Source organism: Eptatretus burgeri, chromosome 14 (assembly GCF_056783735.1).
Source record: "Eptatretus burgeri isolate ZD-2024b chromosome 14, Ebu_testis_v1, whole genome shotgun sequence".
Classification (NCBI taxonomy): Eukaryota; Metazoa; Chordata; class Myxini; order Myxiniformes; family Myxinidae; genus Eptatretus; species Eptatretus burgeri.
In genome coordinates this window covers 67523866-67547671 of record NC_140974.1, presented here as the reverse complement: position 1 = coordinate 67547671, position 23806 = coordinate 67523866, and the positions used below count along the sequence as shown (strand labels likewise).

General features: G+C 42.9%; 1 protein-coding gene across 8 annotated transcripts in view; it reads right to left on the bottom strand.

Moving 5' to 3' along the window:
- LOC147013515 (SH3 and multiple ankyrin repeat domains protein 3-like) overlaps positions 1 to 23806 on the bottom strand; it is a 522196-nt gene that overhangs the window by 108033 nt on the left and 390357 nt on the right. For all 8 annotated transcript variants that reach the window (XR_015051346.1, XR_015051345.1, XM_085855370.1 and 5 more), the window contains 2 exons: positions 6653 to 6750; positions 6282 to 6369 (listed from right to left, as the gene is read on the bottom strand). Coding sequence is in view for 6 of the 8 variants with exons in the window: in XM_085855370.1 (XP_085711496.1) it covers positions 6282 to 6369; positions 6653 to 6750 (186 nt within the window). In the remaining 2 variants the exon portion in view is untranslated. The remainder of the gene's footprint in view (positions 1 to 6281; positions 6370 to 6652; positions 6751 to 23806) is intronic.

Here is a 23806-nt window from a genome sequence, read left to right as displayed (position 1 = left end):
ATACGTTATGGGTAAGTTTTGTATACGTTAAGAGCATGCTGAAGCATGCTGGCATACGTCGTAGTACGCCGATCACGTCGCCAAATTTTAAGCATGCTGAAAATTTTTCGACGTATGCCAGCGTATGACGCACACGTTCCGCATACGCTGGCCATAAGTTGTAGGCACGGTATGCGATCGTTGACACACGTCGACACACATTACTTGTAAGTTACTCATAAGTCGAAACACGTCGAGGTAATGTTTAGCGTACCGGAAACTTATTTCTAACCTATGAGTAACGTGCTTTGAACCTAAGTGTAACGTATCTCCAACGCATATTGACGTATGTAGACGTATTTGACGTCTTCTGGACAACCACAGAACTTACTGAACGTGTTACTAACTTACAGCTACCGTATAATGGCGTATTGGCAGCGTTTAGGGGAATTGGTATATAAAAATGGGGTTCACACAGGAGAACCCGTCAGTGTTCCAGATTCCATGTTTTTTTTTTCTTTTTTCTTCGGCATGACCGTGATGTTGACACTTCGATTTCGAGTGCGGTTCTGATTTAAATCGTTGAGCGGCAGCCTATTAATTATATTATATTATAACCGCACTAGAAATCGAAGTGTCAACATCACCGTCATGCCAAAGAAAAAAAAAGAAAAAAGAAACCATGGCGTCTGGAACACTGATTGCTGCTCTTCCTCCGCTCCAATCGGTTCTTCTGACCACGTCCTTGTCAAAGTGGACATCTCTCTGGCTATTATCAGAAAACCACCTCACCACCGTCGAGTCTGGCATTTCACTCAAGCCGACTGGCAGGGTCTCCATGCAGCCATCAAACTTACAGACTGGTCTCCTATCGCTACTTTCTCCAACATCAACTCATCTTGGGAATTCTTTCAAAGAAACTTGCTCTCCCTCATGCACAGATTTATCCCCTCTCGTGTTCAGTTGTCCTATCCTTCCTCCCGCCCTTGGTTTACTGAAGCTTTTTGCGCGGCAGTTGTCCTGAAACAACTTACCTTTGCCTCATGGAAAGCAAACCCAACTGAGGGCAATCTCAGTTCCTTCCGTAAAGCTCGGAACAAGTGTGTATCTACCCTCAGGAGAGCCAGAAAACAACATCTTTCTAATCTCAAGTCCTAACTCTCAAACCTCTCTCCCTCCTCAAAATCCTGGTGGCGTCTAATCAAATCTGTTTCTGGTGTATGTTCCCCCTCCATCCCCTCCCCTACCTCAAATGGCCGCACTGCTGATACTGCACGTGAAAAGGCTGAATGCCTAAACTCGGTGTTTGCAGCGAAATCTTGTGTCAAAAAACCATCACTTTCTCTACACACTTTACCCAGTCGCACCCAACTGTCCCTGGACTCTGTGTCCTTTTCTCCTGACAAGGTGGAGAGCTTGCTGTCAAACCTCGACTCAGATTCTGCAACCGGTCCAGATGGCATCAGCCCACGTGTCCTCAAAACCTGCTCTTCTGCTCTTGCTCACCCTCTCTCTGTTCTATTCACCCTCTCATTTGCCCAAGGTCATCTGCCATCTGCTTGGAAATCTGCAAACATCACTGCCCTGCATAAAAAGGTGCAAAAACAGATCCCTATAACTACAGACCAATCAGCCTTCTCCCAATCATCAGCAAGGTTATGGAATCACATGAAATCCTTCCTCTTCTCCAATGGCTTGATTTCCGATCATCAATTTGGTTTCAGACCAGGTCACTCTACCCTGGATATGCTGCTTCTGCTCTCCCAACAATGGATAGAGGTCCTCAATGCCAGACAGGAAATCCGAGCCGTATCCCTGGACATATCACATGCTTTTGACACAGTCTGGCACCCTGCCCTGCTCACCAAACTCTCTTCCCATGGTATCCAAGGCCATCTCCACTCATGGCTCGCAGACTTCCTCTCCTGTCGCAGTCAACGTGTGGCCCTAAATGGAGTTCTTTCATCCCCTCTTCCCGTCCAGGCTGGAGTTCCTCAAGGTAGCGTTCTGGGCCCTGTTCTTTTTCTGGTTTTCATCAATGATCTCTCCAACTCTCTGGAAAATCCTCTATATCTCTTTGCTGATGACTCCACCCTCTGCCGTACCATCGGTCATCCCTCAGACCGGCAAGCAGCAGCTTCTTCACTCACTGCAGATCTGGATAAAATCACAAACTGGTCCAACAAGTGGAACATGTCTTTCAATCCGGACAAATCTCACACTCTTACTATGTCTCTTCGAAAGGACCGTTTAGAAAACCCACCCATCCACATTCTCAACAATCCTCTGGAAGAAGTCCTTTCTTTCAAGCTTCTGGGTCTCACTATCTGCCATGACCTTTCTTGGGAAAGCCACATTTCAAACCTAGCCTCCAAAGTCAGTCACCGAATGGGAATCCTCTGTCGTGCAAAGTCCTTCCTCGGCCCTCCTGAGCTCCTGACCACTTACAAAGCTTTTGTCCATAGCCTGATTGAGTACTGCTCTCCCTTCTGGGCTGGTGCTCCTGCCTCCCACCTTTCTCAGATTCACGCTGTAGAAACCAGGGCATTTCAGATCATCGGCATCTCCTGCAATGAGGCTGAGTCTTTGGGCCTCTCACTCAATCACCGCAGGTTGGTCGGTGGTCTTTCTGTCTTCTATCGACTCCTCTCCAGCCTTGCCCCCCCCCCTGCTCTCTCTGCAATTTGTCCCCACCACATTTCCACAGAGCGCTCAAGGTCTGCCAACAACCCCCTTCTGGTAAAACTACTAAAATCACGAATCACTGCTCACCTTCAATCTTTCATTCCTCTTTTTCCCCACCTTTGGAATAAACTCCCTCACTCTATTCTTTCCCATTCTTCCCTCCAGGCTTTCATAACAGCTGTTCACCACCACCTCTTATCTTTTCTTTTCTGGGAATTATTTTCCCAGATCTTTTCTTTTTTCTTTTCTACCCCCGATAATCCATCCAAGCCCACTTCCTTCAAATTCCCTGCTTTCCTTCCTGAAAGTCCCTGTCATGTCCATCTTCTATTCCCCATGTTCCCCATCCCATCCCTCTCCCTTCCACAGATCTCCTAATGTGTCTGTTCCCCACTGTTTTGTCCCTCCCACTCCCGCCTCTCTTGTCTCATGCCCCCTTGATGTGCATTGTGTGTTAGCTCTCACGAGCCTGGACAAGGAATAAAAAAAACAACATTACCGCGACGTGTTTTGACTTATGAGCACCTTACAAGTAACGTGTGTCGATGTGTGTCAACGATCGTATAATGTGAGTACAACACGTTACTCATAGGTTAGAAATAAGTTTTGGGTACGCTAAACATTACCTCGACGTGTTTCGACTTATGAGTAACTTACAAGTAACGTGTGTCGACGTGTGTCAATGATCGCGTAACGTGCCTACAACTTATGGCCAGCGTATGTGGAACGTGTGAGTCATACGATGGCATACGTCGAAAAATTCTGAGCATGTTAAAATTTGTCGACGAGCTCGGTGTACTACGAGGAGCTCGGCGCACTACGACGTATGCCAGCATGCTCTTAACATATACAAAACTTACCCATAATGTATTCGACGTGTGCCAGCGTTTTAGACAAACTTTTCATACGTCGGCATACGCTGGCTAAATCGTCAAGGTGTGACAGCGGCTTAACAGTGGGTTGACATCTCACGTGGGTGGAGGAATATGCATCGAGGTCAAATTCAACTTTCTAGTTCCCTCTGCCATCATTCCCTCCATGCATTCGTACCCACCTGGTCCCACCATGGAACCTCTGCCCCCGACATACTATCCCCACTCACTATTCCCCCCAGATACTCAGACCTCTCTCCCTGTCCGATTACCTTCCTGTCAAACCTGATATTCATTTCTTTTTTCTGATACCGCACCCACATCTCCACAGTGTTCTCCATACTCATCTTCAGTTCATACTTCTCCTGCATACTCTCCCAATACCTCCTGCATACTCTCAAACACAACAGCCAGGTCATGCACATACATCTTCTCCAGAATACCTTTCATGTTTACCCTTTTGCTTAGCAGCTCTATCACCATGATAAACATGAGTGAGCTGAGAGAGCTTCACTGCCTCAAATCAATGTCTATGCTGCACTCCTCTGACATCCTTGGACCAACCAAAACTCATCCCTTCGTTCCCTCGTACAGACCTTCCGCCACCCTAACTTCTGCTTCTGTCCCATCCATCTCAGCGTCGCCATCACCATCTCTTGATGCACAGTGTCATAGGCCTTCTCCAAGTCCACAAATTCCAATGCCATTTCACCTTGCACTTCCAAACTCTCATCCACTAGCTGTCTCAGCATGAACATCTTATCCATTGCCCCCCTTCCCTTTCTCAACCCTTGTTTCTCTTCGCTGATCTCCATCTCCAGAATCTCCCTTATACCCCCATGCAGAATTCTCTCCATGACTTAGTATTGTAATGCCTCTGTACTTCCTTGAATCTTGAACATCGCCCTCCTCTTCCATATCAGCACAATTAGCCCTGTCCTCCAATCCTCCAGAATAGAACCCTCTCTCACACAAACATTAAACAGCCTCTTCATCCAACTGACTCAGACTTCTCCCGCAGCAACGAGCATCTCCGTGTGCACCTTATCAATGCCCGACGCCCTTCCCTTCTTCATCCTCTTCAATGCTGCAGTCTGCACCTCTTCTTCTGTGATGTCCACACATTCCATTTTCCCATCAACTTACTTACCATCCTTAATGACCTCACCACCCCCCTCCCTCCTCCCCCCACTCATGTCCTTACTATCCCCATTCGCCTCTGTATTACCAACCATATATTGAAAACAAATTAATATAATTTACATGTTTTCTTTGCTGCTGTTTCCATCAAGCTTAGATCGAGTACAAAGTGGATGTGGGTGGGCTTTGCATTTTGAGGTGCTTTTCAGTTAGCCTTGTAGTAGATGGAAAAACAAAGCAAAAAGATAATGCAGGTACAGTATATTAAACATATTGCATTTGAGGACAGGGCAGCTCAGTCAGGGAGCTTGAAGTGTTTGTGAAAAGGACAAGATGATGGATGCAAAGTCACCAGTCAGGCTGCTTCACAAATAATAATGTCATTTACACAAGGGGTTACTATGATGTTGAACAGTTATTAGGAAGGTAAACATTTTACTATCAAAAGAAGTAAACAAATGAGTAAATCACTCAAAGCCTCAGGCTTTGCCATGTGTTTGCAACATCTTTGAGGTGTGGAATTAAGTACATATATGATACATTATGTGCAAGAGTCAGTTTAATGTCCACTGCCGAATAACACGTAAAAATCGACTGATTTAGGAAGTAAAAGAGTCAATCAAAGTGCAGACTTATTTCAGTGGGACATCAAAAATATGACAATTTGAAGGTAAGTTGCTTAGAGCCACGTTGTGGAATCGGTCGGGCACCTTTTACTCAAAGAATCCTCAATGTGCTTCATGGTCTACCCCCATATGATCCACAGAGTGACTCTAAGGAAGCTTGCGATCAAGAAGAAAGGAAGATTATAATGATTATATAATCAATAAATAGCCCCATGAGGGACTGACTGATATTTCCCCAACAGGTGGGGTGAAAATGAAGGATTAGGCGGAAGGGGCCATGGCACCTCTTCATGAAGTGGTACGGTCATGGGGAGCACAACTTAAGTTCATGGCATGGTCCTCATGTTTCATGAAGAGTTTGGTCTGCATCTTGCTGTCGGTTTCTGAGAATATTTTAAAATAAATTACCTGAATTTGAGGTGAAACCCCCCCCCCCTTTTTCAGCATCTTAAGGGGGCAGATCGGAATCGGAATGGGGGAGCACAACCCCATGAGACCTTACTGCTCTGATGTATCGTACCAAATTTGGTCTCGGATCCAGCTACCGGTTTTTAAGAAGATTTTTGATTTAAATACCAATATTTGGGGCAAACCACCTTTCACCACCTTTAAATGAGCACATCCGGATTGGGAGCACAAACCCATGACACCTTGCTGTTCTGATGCATCATAACAAATTTGGTCCATATCGGTTACGTAGTTTGTGAGATGTTTTAGTCACATGTTTACGGACGGACGGACGGATGGCCGGACAACGGCACCCACTCTCTGAGCTTATTTCGTAGAAAAAAAACCTTTAAGTGACTGCTTATATTTTGTCAATGGCATTTAAGCTTCCCTATAATTAATCAGGCATCATTTTTTAAAATCTCATGCTATAAAGCCCTGATGCAGAGAATACTGTTTGTCACTTTTCAAGCAAACAGAACCAAAGTCCGGGGCCCCTCAACTACTCTGGCCTCTCTGGCTGTTCTCTCACCTTGTACCATTGGGAATAAAGACTGCCGCTCTGTGCTGGGTAGAGGTGGGGAATGTCTATGAGACATGCTCTGATCATAGCCATAAACCTGTGGCACACACACACACACACACACACACACACACACACACACACACACACACACACACACACACACACTTAAGAGTGTCTGGAAAATAATATATATAGAGCAATTAAAAGAGGAAGACATGCAAAGGCATTACGCATAAGCAACGATAAACATAATGCAGTCAAAATCCCAATAATATAATGACAGGAAGGAATAGCAAATGGACAGTGAAACAGACACAGCAGTCATGCAGAGATGAGATTAGCAAATATACAACATAGGCAAACAGCCAAATAATTACTTCGTGAGTGAAGACACGGCTGGAAGGACGAAGGCGAATGGATGGACCACGAGGATCAGGGTTTATAAGCTCAGGTCCGAGAGGTTGCTCAGGCTTTCCTACAACAAAAAAAAAGAGGTTCAAGAGCAGTGAGAAACAGACCAACATTCAAGTACATCACATGGCAGTAAATTAGCCAACATGTTAATTTGGTTTGAGATATTAACATGGATCAACATTTTTGAAAGACATCTTTTTGAAGGAAGGACTTATTTGGTGTTCAGGAAAACAACACAAACACATTTCACGCTTAATTGAGTTAATTATTCAGGCAGTGTATTTCAGAGAGAGAAGCAAGAATAAGTGTAGTAAAGCTTTTATTGGAAAGGTCAAGCAAAAGCAAGTTTATGAGAGCATAATCTTGGTTCGACATTCACAGTTGCGCAATTGTCCGGGACAGGTGAAAATTCTGTCCGGACAGGTCGACAATGTTCGCCAGTTCTTCGGTGGACAAGCCGATACTTATGCTGAACACCTCTTTATGTATTTCTGATAAAGGTTCTGGGACAAACCATCTAGCAGCCCGAAAAGTCCATAAATCTCAGAGAAATATCATAAGGATTGATTGTCCACCGTACTTGAACATGGAAAGCAAAAGTAGCCAACGTGAGCGAATATAAGATCTCGCAACAAACCGTGAGCCATGACATGGAAATCGGAGCTGTACCTTTCTGAGGACAAATTCAAAACCCATTCGAGTTGGTATGCATAAATTTGACCCTGGCCAATACATTTGTGAAAAATGGGGGGGGGGAGGGTTGTGCTCGTAAGCATTTCAGGTCTGACTGGAGATCATTTAGGAGACTGACATGATGAATCACTTGTGGATCCACTGATTGTTGAGCTTCTGGACTGAAAGGATCAAAACTTGATGATAAACGGTGCCCAGCTGATGATCCGGGCTGTTGGGAAATTAGTAAATTCCTTATCATTTAAGATTATAACTTCAAATAAAATAACTTTTGTTCGTACTTACCAGTACATAATATATCCGTGTTTGTGTGTATGATGTATGTATCCATCCATCCATTAGGACCATACTCTGTGCAGAGCGTTGGTGCCGCCAAAGCAGTCTCCTTGGCTATTGGGTACAATCCTGGACGGGTCGCCACTCCGACACAGTATACCAGCATGCTGGCACTCATTTTTCCGACCTCGGAAGGATGACAGGCAGAGTCAACCCCACCTGGTGTTAATTCAACAGATGAGCGGGATTTGAACTCAGGACCCTAGGATCCCAAGCCCACTACCTTAACCATTAAGCCAACACCAGGCATGATGTATGTATGTATGTATGTATGTATATGTGAATGTGTGTGTGTGTGTGTGTGTGTGTGACCTGTGTGTGGTGTTTACATATATATATATATATATATATATATATATATATATATATATATATATATATATATATATATATATATATATATATATATAGAAATATGGGGTGTCCCTAAAAAAATGACATCATTTGAAACGTGAATATCTAAGTAACCACATGTCCCAGGCAAACGAAACTATATAGGCTTCATGTTGAACAATAAAAGATTTATTTATCAAAATTCGAACAAGAGATTCAGAGGGATGTAGATTTTATAACCGTTTTCTCAAAACTTCACAAATGTTCAATATGTGCACCGCCTGTGACACGACACACGTCAAGTCGGTGGTCCAGCTCCTGCCAAACACGCTGTAGCATGTCTTGCGTAACATTCTCCAGTGCCTCAGTGTTTCCCTGCTTAAGTTTCTCGAGGCTTGGAGGAAGAGGGGGGGGATATAGACCAGTCCTTTCACATAGCCATATCGAAAAAAAATCACAAGGTGTCAAGTCAGGTGAACGTGGTGGCCATTTCAACAGCATCTTGTCATTATCACTGGCACGCCCAATCCATCTTCCTGGGAGATTCTCATTGAGATAAGTCCGCACAGTCAGCTTCCAGTGAGGTGGAGCCCCATCCTGTTGAAAAGTGAAGTGTTCATGCTCATTAGCAATGAGCTCATCAAATAACCAGTTCTGAAGCATTTGCAGATAAACATTGCCGGTCACGTTTCCCTCAAAGAAAAACGGTCCATAAAGACGATTCTTGGAGATTGCGCAGAACACATTCACTTTCGGCGAGTCCTTCATGTGCTTAACTGTGGCATGGGGATTTTCTTTCCCCCAAATGCAAACATTATGCTTGTTAACTTTGCCACTCGTATGAAATGTGGCCTCATCACTGAAAACAAGACGCTTTTCGAACTCTTCATCTTCAAGTTTCTCTTGCATAGCGACACAGAATTGCTTGCGCCTTTCCCTGTCATCCGTGTTTAAGGCTTGAACGAGCTGCAGCTGATAGGGTGTCATTCGCAAGCGTTTCCTTACTACACGCCAAAGTGTCGTACGAGGAATCTGGGTTTCCATAGATGCTTTTCTTACAGACTTTCTGGGGCTTCGCACAAATGTTTCCCAAACATGATTGACAATATCTTCCGGTACTGGTGGTCGTCCAGATCCCTTTGCCCTGCACAGACAGCCTTCCTCTTTGAATTTTTTGTGCCATGTCAAAATCTGTTTTCCAGTTGGTGCATTTTTATTGAATTTTCTCGAAAATGCATGCTGCACACTCTTGTTTGACTGTGTTCAAGCATATTCCAACACACAAAATACATTTTCATTTCTAGTGAACGTCATTCTTTACCCTGAAAAAAAAAGAAAAAATTAAACATTCAACTTGGTTAGTTTTTACACATTTTGTTAAAATTTGAGATCATTTGAGCGAGAATTAGCCATGTTATTCGACTACGAAATGATGTCATTTTTTTAGGGACACCCTGTATATATATATATATATATATATATATATATATATATATATATATATATATATATATATATATATGTATATATATATATATATATATATATATATATATATATATATATATATATGTATATATATATATATATATATATATATATATATATATATATATATATATATGTATATATATATGTATATATATATATATATATATATATGTATATATATATATATACCGTGTGTGTGTGTGTGTGTGTGTGTGTGCCTGTGTGTGACTGTGCGTGGTGTTTATATACATATATATGTATGGATCTGTGATGTGTGTGTCTGTGTCTGTGTCTGTGTCTGTGCCTGTGTCTGTGTCTGTGTCTGCGTCTGTGTCGGTGTGTGTGTGTGTGCGTGTGTGGGTGTGCGTGTGGGTGTGTGTGTGTGTGTGTGTGTGTGTGTGTGTGTGTGCGTGTGTGTATCTTGTTATGTCTGGCTTCCTTCTTGGGACTACGGCGCAGTAATTGGTCTTTATTTTTATTGTGTATATCCATGGATAGTCTCAGTCGAGAAGCCTATGATGTAAAACGTGGTATGCAACTTTAGTGGACAAGGGGAGAGGAATCATGTTTTCCAAAATTCATGTCTGTTGGCAATCCAGCAGATTAGTGTAGTAGATAGTAGAAAAATCGTGCAAATTATGATACAAGCATCAAATTTGGCATTTCTGTTCTGCAGGGCTTTCTGATCAAATCTGCCCGATTGGCCATTTGAAAATCCAAATTTTGAAAAATTTGAAAAAAAAAAAAAACTTCAAAAAAATTTGAAGTCACAGCTGGCTGAAATTCTTGAAGCGCAAGTGAACATCCCAGACAGAGAACCAAGGGGAAATGCAGTCATCATGGATGGCTCAGCACTTATCAATGCCCTACCTCCACGCACTTCAAAAATATTTGATGACTATGCTAAAGAAGATATCATCCCAAAAGTGGAATCCTATGATGCCAGGTACGAGAGGGTGGACGTAGTGTTTGGTGTGTACAAGAAGTCAAGTCTGAAGTCCGAGGCAAGGTCGAAAAGGGGGCAAGGAATCAGAAGAAGAGTGACAGGAACCAGTAAGACCACAAGTAACTGGAGAAGCTTTCTTCGAGATGACAGCAACAAGACTGAGCTGTTTCACTTCCTTGCAGAAAAGATGTGTGAAGCACAGACTACAAGCACACTCATTGTCACAAAAGGAGAAGATGCCATTAGCAACACAAGGAAGTTACTGGATGCTGTGTCTCCATGTTGTCATGAAGAAGCTGACACTCGAATATTTGTACACGCCAGGGATGCAACGACGGATGGTAGCAAGTCCATTATCATTAAGGCTAATGACACGGATGTACTAGTCATAGCAATATCTGTACTGCCATCCTTACAGGAAATAGGTCTTGAGAACATGTGGATTGCCTTTGGCCAAGGAGCCAAGGCGCGATGGATTCCAGTCCATGAGGTAGTTTCTGCAATCGGGCCTGAGAAAACTTGAGGGATCCCATACTTCCATGCGTTCACTGGATGTGACGTCGTGTCTGCCTTTCGCGGTAAAGGGAAGAAAACTGCATGGCAGATTGGAATGTCTTTGATGATGTTTCTGAAACATTCACCAATCTCAGCCAGCATCCAACATTGATTCGTGATCTTAACTTTTTTGAAGTTTTTTACTTTTTTCAAATTTTTCAAAATTTGGATTTTCAAATAGCCAATCAGGCAGATTTGATTAGAATTCCCTGGAGAACAAATGTGCCAAATTTGATGCGTGTATCATCATTTGTACGATTCCTCTCAAAAATTGCTGTTATCTGCCCCACTAGATGCAGATGGTTGTTATTGTAAATAGTGTCGAGGTTCATGGAGGAGCTAGAACACCGAATGGATCAGGATGTAACAGAAAAAAAAAACAGTAGAAAAAGAGGGTTTGGGAGAGGGGCATGGAATGCACCAACAATGGGGTTGAGTCAAAATAGAGGGAGAATGGGGTAAATAAGGGATGTGGGGAGGAATGAGGGCTAGGGGAGGATACAGGGGGCGAACAAGATGGATACAGCCAAATAGTCTCAATCACAGACGTGGAAGGAAAAACAGGAAACTTGGAATGAGGGGGGCTGGCAGAGGGTTAACAGGGGTAGAAATGATCCTGGTTATGGATGGGGCATGAATTGAGATTGTGGTGAACAGCTGTCATGAAGCCCTGGAAGGACGAATGAGATTGAACAGACTGAGGAAGTTGGTTCCACAGGCAGGAAAAGAGAGGAATGAGTGGGTGTAGGTGACAGCGATTCTGGATTTTGGAAGTTTCACCAGAAGGAGGTTACTGGCAGACAGCATGCACCCTGCAGAAACCTGGAAGCAACAGAGCATGGAAAGGGAAGAGAGATCAAGAGCAGAAAAGAGGTAGTAGAAGGCAGAGAGACCACCGGCCTGTGGCCTTGGTTTCCACAGTGTCAAGATTAGCAAGGTGTCAGTCAGGGGTGCCAACCCAGTGGTGACAGCACTACTCCATCAAGCTGTGGATCAAGGCCTCGCAACTATATAAAATTGAGGCGTGCCAAGATTAGACTTTGCATAATGGAGGACGCCCAGTTAGCGACGGGCTTTGGGAGCCAACTTAGATATGTGGTTTACCAAAGAAAGATCATCGCTGATGGTAAGGCGCAAACGTTTGAATGGCTGATCTTCAAGAGGAATGTTAAGAAAGTAGATGGGAAGGTTACCCAAAACGGTCCTTTCGGAGAAACAGAGTGAGAGTGTGAGATTTGATGGTCAGGATGAAGAAAAACTATTCAACTTCTTGACTGATACGGACAATAATTATTGTTGATTATAATCAAAGATTGATTATAATCAATCTCAACTTTCTGACTATTCAGTAGCGAGCAGATTTACTGTATTCACTGTTGCTGCAGTCTGCAATATTCAAGGGTCTGTTTTTCCCTTGTGACAATGACAGTGTATGTACATAGTCCACTCAATGTTACAGTGAGTTATTGGTTTGGCTTTGTTGCTGTTTTCCAGATTTATTTCATTGGTGAGCACGTGTAGCTGAGAAATTAGGATTTAAATCTTAATGAGATAAGCATTGCCATGTGAACAGTAAACATTAAGATGGAGTTGTCTTTCAGTGTCGTTCGAATGTCAGAGAAGTCATGTACATAATGTGATTGAACACATGACTAGAATTTACTCCAGACTTGCCGGAATGACCATCAAATTTGGAAGTTACATAATGTCTACTCAAAAAAATGGTATTTTCCTACCTATTTATTTTAGCTTGTGAGAGGAATTAAAAGAGAGGGACTATGTTTTTTGTGTGAGAGGCATTAGTGCCACACACACACACACACACACACACACACACACACACACACACACACACACACACACACACACACACACACACACACACACACACACACACACACACACACACACACGTTCAATTGAGACAAACAGGTTGAACAACAATACACAACAAAATGGGAAGTCTACAATCTTAATTAAATTAAGTAATTAATTCATCAAATATATAAATATATATGGAGCTCGGTCTCGGCGTGCTTGCCTGTGTCCGTCCGTCCATCAACAACTGTCCTGAAGGGGATACCACTAATCAAGCCAATATGCAAACATTATGACATAGTTAAGTAAGGTGAGGATAGATGGGCCGCTTTCAAACAGTATGGCATCATTAAGTAAGGTGAGGATAGATGGGCCGCTTTCACACAGTATGATATAGTTGAGTAAGGTGAGGATAGATGGGCCGCTTTCAAACAGTATGGCATCATTAAGGTGAGTATAGATAGACCGCTTTCACACAGTATGATATAGTTGAGTAAGGTGAGGCTAAATTGGCTGGATTCAGACAGTATGATATAGTTGTGTAAGGTGAGGATAGGTGGGCCGGATTCAGACAGTATGATACAGTTGAGTAACGTGAGGACAGATAGGCTGCTTTCGCACAGTATGATATAGTTGAGTAAGATGAGGATAGATCGGCCAGTTTCAAACGGTATGATACAGTTGAGTCAGATGAGGATAGATGGGCCGGATTCAGACAGTATGATATAGTTGTGTAAGGTGAGGACAGATAGGCCACTTTCACACAGTATGATATAGTTGAGTAAGGTGAGGATAGGTGGGCCGGATTCAGACAGTATGATATAGTTGAGTAAGGTGAGGATAGATGGGCCGGATTCAGACAGTATGATATAGTTGAGTAACGTGAGGACAGATAGGCCACTTTCACACAGTATGATATAGTTGAGTAAGGTGAGGATAGGTGGGCCGGATTCAGACAGTATGATATAGTTGTGTAAGGTGAGGACAGATAGGCCACTTTCACACAGTATGATATAGTTGAGTAAGGTGAGGATAGGTGGGCCGGATTCAGACAGTATGATATAGTTGAGTAAGGTGAGGATAGATGGGCCGGATTCAGACAGTATGATATAGTTGAGTAACGTGAGGACAGATAGGCCACTTTCACACAGTATGATATAGTTGAGTAAGGTGAGGATAGGTGGGCCGGATTCAGACAGTATGATATAGTTGTGTAAGGTGAGGATAGGTGGGCTGGATTCAGACAGTATGATGTAGTTGAGGAAGGTGAGGATAGATAGGCAGTTTTAAACAGTATGATACAGTTGAGTCAGATGAGGATAGATGGGCCAGTTTCAAACGGTATGATACAGTTGAGTCAGATGAGGATAGATAGGCCGGTTTTAAACAGTATGATACAGTTGAGTAAGATGAGGATAGATCGGCCGGTGTTAAACAGTATGATACAGTTGAGTAAGATGAGGATAGATCGGCCGGTGTTAAACGGTATGATACAGTTGAGTCAGATGAGGATAGATAGGCCGTTTCAAACAGTATGATGTAGTTGAGTCAGATGAGGATAGATAGGCCGTTTCAAACAGTATGATGTAGTTGAGGAAGGTGAGGATAGATAGGCAGTTTCAAACAGTATGATATAGTTGAGTTAGGTGAGGTAAGATGGGCCAGTTTCAAACAGTAGGATCTACTCCACCGATTAAAAGTTTTAGAACACCCCCACTTTTCCAGTTTTTACTGAAATTTAAGCAGTTCAAGTCCAGTGAATAACCTGAAATGGTACAAAGCTAAGCGGTAAACTGCCAAAGGTTAAAAAAAAGTTTAGGTTTCCAAAAACTGAAGAATAATGTATATTTCAGAGTTGTTAAAAAGGCCCTTTTCAGGGAACAAGTAATGGGTTAGGAACTGGAGCTGTTCTGCAGCAATGGAAGTAAATTAAGCCTTGAAAATTGATGCAAACAATTCCTACAGGTGTCCTAACTTTTGTTGATGAGTTACAAACCCTCTGTCTGTCAAAAAGCAGTGTTGGAACAATGTGTTGCTACACCCTCTGAAGCATTATTTGGACAATATTGCACTGCAGGAAGTAGTATATTGCTATCATAATGGTGAGAAAAAGACAATTAACAAATGAAGACAGACAGACCAATATAACCCTTAAAAGTGAAGGTCTTTCCTTCAGAGAAATTGCAAAACAAGCCAAGGTGTCAGTGAGTACAGTTTCCAACACCATCAAAAGGCACTTGGAAACTGGAGGAAACTCCTGACAGGAAGAGGTTTAGCAGACCCAAAGCCACAACACAATCAGAAGACAAGTTTCTGAGAGTTAACAGCTTGCGTGACAGGCGGATCACAGGACAGCAGCTTCAAACACAGCTTAACACTGGTCGAAGTAAAGAAGTCTCAGTTTCAACTGTGAAGAGAAGATTTCGAGTTGCAGGTTTGACAGGTCGAGTGGCAATAAGAAAGCCATTGCTGAGATGGCAAAATAAGAAGAAGAAGCTTGCCTGGGCCATGAAGCACCGCCAGTGGATGACTGAAAAACTGGAAGAAGGTCTTATGGACCGATGAATCAAAATTTGAAATCTTCGGTTCATCACGCAGGGTTTTTGTACGCCGTCGAGTAGGCGAAAGGATGGTTCCTCAGTGTGTGACACCAACTGTCAAGCATGGAGGAGGAAGCGTGATGATCTGGGGCTCTTTTGCTGGATCCAGAGTCGGCGACTTGCACAGAGTGACTGGCACCCTGAACCAAGAGGGCTACCACAGCATTTTGTAGTGCCATGATACACTTTTATAGCGCCATGCCCTCTGGCAGTGTGACCACTCCTCATTTTCATAAATGCCAAGGTGAGCCAATGAAAAAAGCCAAGAATTCACAAGGTTTCGGAAAAGCAATGATAATAGAAAACCGATACGCCAAGAAAACCTATAGAAAACCAAGACGCCAAGGTGAACAACGAATAGCCAAGATCTTGTGAAAAAGCCAAGGAGTGGTCACACTGCCCTCTGGTCTATGCCTAGTTGGTCAGGGGTTCCTCCTACAGCAAGATAATGACCCAAAGCATACCACCAGGCAATGTCAGAACTACATTAAAAGTAAAGAACAAGACATTAGGCTTCAAATCATGGAATGGCCAGCACAGTCTACAGACTTAAACCCCATCAAGCTGGTTTGGGATGAACTGGACAGAAGGGTGAAAGCAAAGCAACCTGCAAGTGCAATACATTTGTGGGAACTTCTGCAACAGTGTTGGAAAGAACTTTCCGAACAATATTTGATTTCCATTGTGGAAAGAATTTCACGAGTATGTTCAGCTGTTATATTAGACCATGGACCAATAGTCGAAACCATCCCCCCCCCCGCCCCCTGGGGATTTTTGCAGACTATCATTTTTGAATCGCCTGTTATATGTCTTTTTGAAACCTGCTTGTCTGCAAGCAGAATTTTGGTGGAATAAAAGTATAGGCGATGTTAACTGTACCTTGCTGACGCAATTTTGATAAATTTAGGAATGGGGGGTGGGGGTGAGATTTTGCTATTTTCTTGTGTACTTTTGAGTGAATCCTGCTGAATTTCACCTTGCTGTATTTAGAAAAGCTGTTCTTTATAAAAACATGAAGAAAATTTAATTGACCCAAAGATCAATGACGTCACAGTGACGTCATAACAGAAAATGATATTTTTGAGCATTTTTCTCCAATCATCTCCGACATGTTGATTATTACCAAGCAGAATTAATTCAGATGCTCTCATTATCACACGGATATGAATATCAATTAACCATCGCTATAAATTGAACTGAAATCAAATTGAAATGATACGTTTTATTTTGCATGTGCCAATATTCGTTTCCAATTAGCAAATCTCAGCATCAGTGGACAAACATCAAGGATTATTGAAGCATATCTTGATAAACAATAAATCCACCAATATATATGTTGTCCAGGTTCTCGAAAGCTATCAAGAACAAGTTTAAACTTGTGACATTGGTATATTTGCAAATGGTACAGTAGAGTCGAACAACTAACAACGGTTCATGTGGTGAAACTCGTGGCAGTGTTCTCTATAAGTTCCAATGTACTGGCTCTATAATAACGGACGAGCACGAAGGCAAACATGGAAAATTATTCCTCTGTATCTTCAAAACTCTCAACTTCTAGAAGGTCCTCTTCCTCTTCATCTTCATCTTCCGGTTCATCGTACAAATCCACAAGCTCTTTCGGCATCAAATCTCCCTCCGTCCACTGGAAATCCAATTCGCCATCTACTATACACCAACCGTGCCCATTTGGCGTTGGTACATCTGGCATAGCCTGGTTTGCCCTGCACCAGACCAGTACTTGGTAATTAGCCCTCTGTACATGCATCCGCAGTGATGCCCGGCATGGAGGTAGTATGCTCAAGTCAACTCCATTGTAACTGGTCAACAATGATCCAGATTTTGGCTTGAACCTCTCCAAGAACTGCTCGGTACGTAGCTTGTTGATATCAGTTGATGTTGACTTCTTCCTGTACAACAAACATGTGAAGTGCTCTAACGTCTGATAAAGAGTATCACTCACATCAGGTGAACTTCCTAATGAGAGGAACGTAGCCAAGAAATCTGGATGATCTTTAAGAGTCTTCAAAGGAAGCAGCTTCCCCTTTCGTACGAATGAACTCGTGTCGCACCCAGAAAATTCATGCAACGCCGGTAGTGCTGAACAGATATCTTTTCCAGCTTCTGCGATTACACGATGAACGTCAATCATCCGTCGTGTGTTGCCAACTCCTGTGTCAAATAACACTCGCTGTTGAATATCTTGCGCAAATTTCAGCAGCAACAAGAATACATCTGTGTCTGGTGATCTAATTACAATTGTGGACTTAGATGAGGAATGTGAAGCCACATGTAGGCAGTGCAGAATCATCCTTGTGTCTGCTTCCTCTTGAGTCGAATGTAGCTCCTCCACATCTTCTGATTCAGTAGTTTTACCATCTGAGCTTGTGATGGATGTGCAGTCTCTCCCACAGACAAACAGGATTCTTCTTTCGACCAGTTTTGCAGAGTACTTTGGCGTTTTCCATTCCAGCAGAAGCAGTTTGGTAAGTTGTGTTTTATTCTTTGAGTTACGCAGAAACTTCTTCCAGTCACGTGGGAACTTCGTAAGCGGACTCTTGATTAAGTACGTTGACGATGCTCCTCTGCGTTCTCTCTCTGCTTCTTTGATCGACATGTCTCTGTAAGTATCAGTCACGAAGTCCATCCGTCGTACTTTAGGAAGTTGTGCGAACAAACTTTCAGCCAGCTCACCAAATGTTTCTGGGATGGAAACTTGTGTCTGTAGTTGGGCATTTCCATCGATTATGTAACTCATGCTTTCGTTGGTCAGTCGCTGTGACGAGTTAGCATGTCCTTCCAGGGTATGCATTAGCTTGGCCTTGTCTGTTTTCGTTGGGGACCCTGAAGCTGTTGCGAGAGCCCATGGAATGGGCCCCAATGGATAACTGAGGACCTTTTCCATGCTTATGCTGTATTTAAGAGCCAGCAATATCAATTGGCCAAACACATTCCGTTGTGCAACAACTTCTTCTTCTTCTTTCGGCTGCTCCCGTTAGGGGTCGCCACAGCGGATCATCAGTATGATCCGCATAGGGATTTGGCACATGTTTTATGCCGGATGCCCTTCCTGACGCAACCCTGGTCGCCTCTTACGACACAGGGATATGGTACACCTATTTTAACCGGGGTATACACCGGCCCAGTATACTGGTACTCATTTCGCCGACATCGGAAGGATGACAGGCTGAGTCAACCCCCTGGTGTATTAATTCAGTGGCCCAACGGGACTTCAACTCAGGACCTTTTGGATCCCAAGCCGCTGCCCTAACCACTGCGCCAACACCAGGCTTATTCCGTTGTGCAACAACATCCTTAGTTTTTTTGTCTGTCCCTGTAACTTTAACTGACTTTGCTCGTGACACAAATGTTTTGAGTTTCTGTTTCTTGATTGGTTCGTGGAAACTCTTTTCTTTCTTGATTAGCCTTTCTTTTACAAATGGTTCGTGTAATATCTTCCCACGATTGTCTGCTGATAGAAGATCCTGCTCAACTTTGGGTGGAGCTGGTACTCATGATGACAGACAATAGAGGACACCTTTATCCTCGACATCGAAAGGGTTAATGAAGCTTGTGATGGCATCAACAACCTTGCGAACATTGGTTTCACTGCGGAGTATTTCTGAGGTCCTTATATGCTTGTGTTCAACATCCTTGACTCTCCATTCCTGTCAGTTCCATGGTGGCTTGGACATAACCTGCCCGTGAGTGTCTTGTCATACACCATCTGTAGTAAGCAGAATAGATTCTGCTGAATCCAATAATTCCCCCGTGAGATTTTGCATGTCGATTGATGGTTTGTTCAATGGTAAGATCAAATGCATTTCTCGATGACTGTACCTCGGATCTGTTCACACTGAATCCATTTAACCGCAAAAGCTCTTGAGCTCCAGGATGGGAACTGGGGAGGTTTAGGAGAGTCAGCATGTATACCATTGTATATCTTGCATAATTTGGTCGGTCATAGCTGAAAAATATGCGACACAGGTTTTGCAGACACTACAGATGAAGATCCAAATTGTTCTCTTTGGTTGCTCTGAGAAACATCAAGACCAACCATACTTCATCCATATAACCCAACCAAAACTGAGCGGTTTTCCCCATTTCTCCCTTGCGAACCTTTTCCTTGAAACTGTTGTAGAGCATCAGCAGCCGTGTGCAGCTATTGTTAGCCAGAGTTTCCGATAGATTCTCCTTACTTGGAATGAGTGATAAGCGTTGCAGGAGGCCTCTTGTTTCGTCTCCAATAATCTGCCCCTCTGATGTCTCGAAAGCCCTCAACAGCAGACGCTCTAAGGCTTCAAGTGTTAGCCTGTGAACTCACAATGCTCTGTTGTAATGTTTACCACACATCACTTTGTTAATGGACCCACTGGTGCAGATTCCAGCTTCCACTACTATTTCCTCAAAGCCACTGGACTGAAGCCGTTTTCCAAGAACACCAAGATATGCACAGGTAGTGTGAAAAACACTCATCCTGACAATTACGTCTTCAAACAAACGGTTATTCTGCCATACAAGAGCATATGTTTTTTTTGCCATCGCCAGATCAAACGTCACGATTGTGTAGTGCTGGCCCACTTCTCTGGATGCTGCCTGGGAAAGTTTCAGGAGGTGTTGGACAGTGGCATTCTCAGTAACTGGGGCATTCACGGGAGCCATGTAGTCAACTGTGGATAACACATCCTTGTCATCTTTGCTCTTCGCTGTCATGTTTACCCAACCAGCCCATCCAGGTACCATCTGGGTCACATTCTGCAGCAGTGCCCTGCAAAATACCCACACTGTATCAGACCATTGGGCCCAAGTTTCTGTGTCTGTTTGTGGGGCATCACTGATGGATACTACAAGGGATGGTTCAGTCGTGGTATTGACAAAACACGGCTCTATCTCTTGAGGATTGTAAACCACTGAGCGCTGCTTGTTCTTGAGAACGGGAACTTGAATGCAAGAGGGGTTGCTGCAAGCATCTACAAGAACCTCCTGGATCATTATCCCATGGGCCGTGTGTGTTGTGCCAGTACCCGAAGGTGTTTCTTCGTTCAGGTCAAAATTGTCCCAGCATACATGACAAACAACATTTCTGACTGGCTGAATTGAAGGTGGAATAACGCCTTCTCTCTCCACTATGCTCTTACACATGGCCGTTTCCAGTTCCAGCAAACGAGAGTAGGAAACACAGTGTCAATATCGATTCAATAGAGTGACTATTTCAGCACTACCAGTCAAATGCCTTAGTTTCATACCCAGAAGAAGGTGTTTGGGCATTGTCCATTGCCCTCTTGTCAAAGCTTGGCAAATATCTTCAGCAAAGGAATCAACCAATCTGCTTCTTTTCGTCGAGGCATCTGCAAATTTCTTTCCAGTAATCACCCAGGAGAGAAAATCTTGCAATTGAGTAGGTGGGTAGATAATTCCACAAAGAAGCTCGGTGAAGGTGGCCAAGGCATCTCTGTGGATTCTTCTTTGGAGCCAAGAATAAGTCTTCTTAGGAGTAGTGTTGCTTCTTCAAGGCATTTCAGGTCGGATGCAGCAACCTCAAATGCAGACTCGATGGCCTGACCTTTTGGAACTTCCGTCGAATACACAAGTTCACTCCTGTAATTAGGTTGCCAAAACTGTACTTTGCTTCCAAATTTCTTCGTCAACTTTGCTTTTATCTTGTCAGTTTTGTAATTGACATTGTAAAATTCGGGGATATTGCTCAACATAAACTGCAAATATTGGTCCTTGAGCATTGTAACTCTTTCAACGTTAGCCCCATGGATAATGCTGTTCTCAACATATTGGCAGACATGCTCAAATGCAGCTGCATTAGCATTCTGTTGTTCCATGACAGAAGTGTCTACATCAGTTTTTTCATGCCGATTAACTGTGCGTGTATAATGCTTACGACACGACGGATGGTAGTGTGCCTCATGGGTGATTAAATCAACATCTTGTACTTTCGCCAATATATTGGCATCTTTCATTTTCTCAGCGGCTGCTTTGATTGACTCTTCTGCGCTACTTGTAACACACTTCACAAGCCTCTTTTTATTCTCCTGTACCTTTTTACGTGATCTGTCGCAGAAGAGACATTTGTTCGCAGGAAATAATATTGCAGCCAATTCTGAGGATCTGCGTCTCTTGGCGCTACATGGTACTTCATCGTCTTCAGCAGGACCCTTTCTTTTGAGGAAGCGGGACGTGTTCGTGAAATTTGTATAACACCATCTGTGCGCTCCGTGCATGTTTCTGTAGAAAGTTTTTGGTAACTCCATACAAATATCATCAAGCCTTTCACTGGTATTACCTCTCTTCTGTCGCAGTTCCACTGTTTCTTCTATCTTCGAGAAACTAACATCTGAAAGTGGTCTAACTTTTTTATCTGAGGTGTGTTTCACATAGTGTATAATACAGGGAAAGCCTTCATGCGAACGTTTGGCTTTAGACCATGAGCTGGCCTTTAATTTCAAGGGTTTTTCATCTGTTTTCTTCTTGTCGGCCATTGAAAAGTCTCATCTAAACTGAAATACAGAAATCAATAAACATCAACATCAATTCAACAATCTGTGAATACTACATGTATGATGGCAGTGAGCTAGTGAACAGAAATTATGCACAAGTTTTAAAGAAAAAACATCCACAAATGACAAATTCCAAAATTAGGTCTAAAAACAGCCTGAAAATGACTTTTTCGGAAATGACGTCACTGTGACGTCACTAAAGCGGCCATCTTGCATTTAATTTTGAGATTTTCAGTTAAGACTTGATCGAATGGTAAAGTATGAGAAATTTCAGCGTCCTAACCTAAGGGATAGCGAAGATATTTATGGAGACCAAATTCCTTATTTCAGAATGGGGGGTGGGGTTACTGTGGGGTGTGTCACGACCACACCCACCACCGATTTTTTTGCAGACAACCGCATTGTGCTAGGGCATGAATCAGGCTATCTGAAAAACAGAGTCCACAAAAATCCCCAAGGGGGGGGGGGGATGGGGGTCTACGGTGGCCCATGGTCTATATCTGCAAAAAGTGGCTACTTTGATGATTCAAAAATGTAGATGAAATTTTGTTCAACAAAACGATTTCATGATTTATTTTTTTATCTGCAATTGTTTATTTGTTCTATGATTTCATTTCAGAGTGCATTGAAACAAAAAACTGCTGAAATTTCAGTAAAAACTGGAAAAATGGGGGTGTTCTAAAACTTTTGACCGGTAATGTAGTTGAGTGAGATGAGGATAGCTTGGCCGGTTTAAAACAGTATGATATAGTTGGATAAGGTGAGGATAGATGGGTTGGTTTCATACAATATGATATAGTTGAGTAAGATGAGGCAGACAGGCCTATCAAACAGCATTTCTGATTATACACCGCCTTTTGCTCGATTTGCAACACAGGTGAGAAAAGGATACAGAAAAGTAGCTCATATTTCAATATAATTAATTCGCTCGAATTTTAAAGGATGAAAGTGAAATTTTATTAAGCTAATATATAAAAGGAGCTCAGTGTTGGTGTGCTTGCATGTCCCATTAACAATAACCATTTAAAAAAATAAAAAATTTACACAGAGATTGGTATTCCCGGCAGTGAAGGACAGGTCTTACATTCCAATTCCAGTTTATTTTTACATGACAACATATACCAAAGGCTAGATTGTGACATAGCAAAAGGAAAACACCCAATAACTAGATGGGCACTCGGTAGAGTGCATACTTACACCAGACTGAACAGTTTATGTTTTGTATCCCACTGATAGGCCGGATCTGGATTTGGACTTTAACCAAAATCGAATCGGCTTGTTCTCATCACCTACCCAACTCATCCACCAAGTTTCGTCCGAATCCATCCATAATATAGTTTCCGGTTCTTCACCCAAAATGGAATCAATTCTTCCTTGTCACAAACCCAATCTATTGAGCTAGTTTCGTCCAAATCCATCAATAACCCTTTGAGATATCCTGCTTACAGACAGAGACAGACAGACAGACAGACAGCCAGACAGACAGACATGGGTGAATACATAACCTCCGTCCACCTTCGGGGACGGAGGTAATGAATGAGAATTTCACGAAGTACATGAATGGAAAGCACGTGCTGCAGCTCAGCATCACTCCTCGTCGTGAAGAAGTAGAGGCTGCATTATAAGCACAAGCAAACAATGCAAGATGACCAAGAGAAAGTCAAATGGTGCAAAAGTCAAAAACTAAGGGAAAGAATTCTACAGATTATCTCTTATTTTGTATCAAATTACTCGGCTGCCATAGTGTGTGTGTGTGTGTGTGTGTGTGTGTGTGTGTGTGTGTGTGTGTGTGTGTGTGTGTGTGTGTGTGTGTGTGTGTGTGTGTCTGTGTGTGTGTGT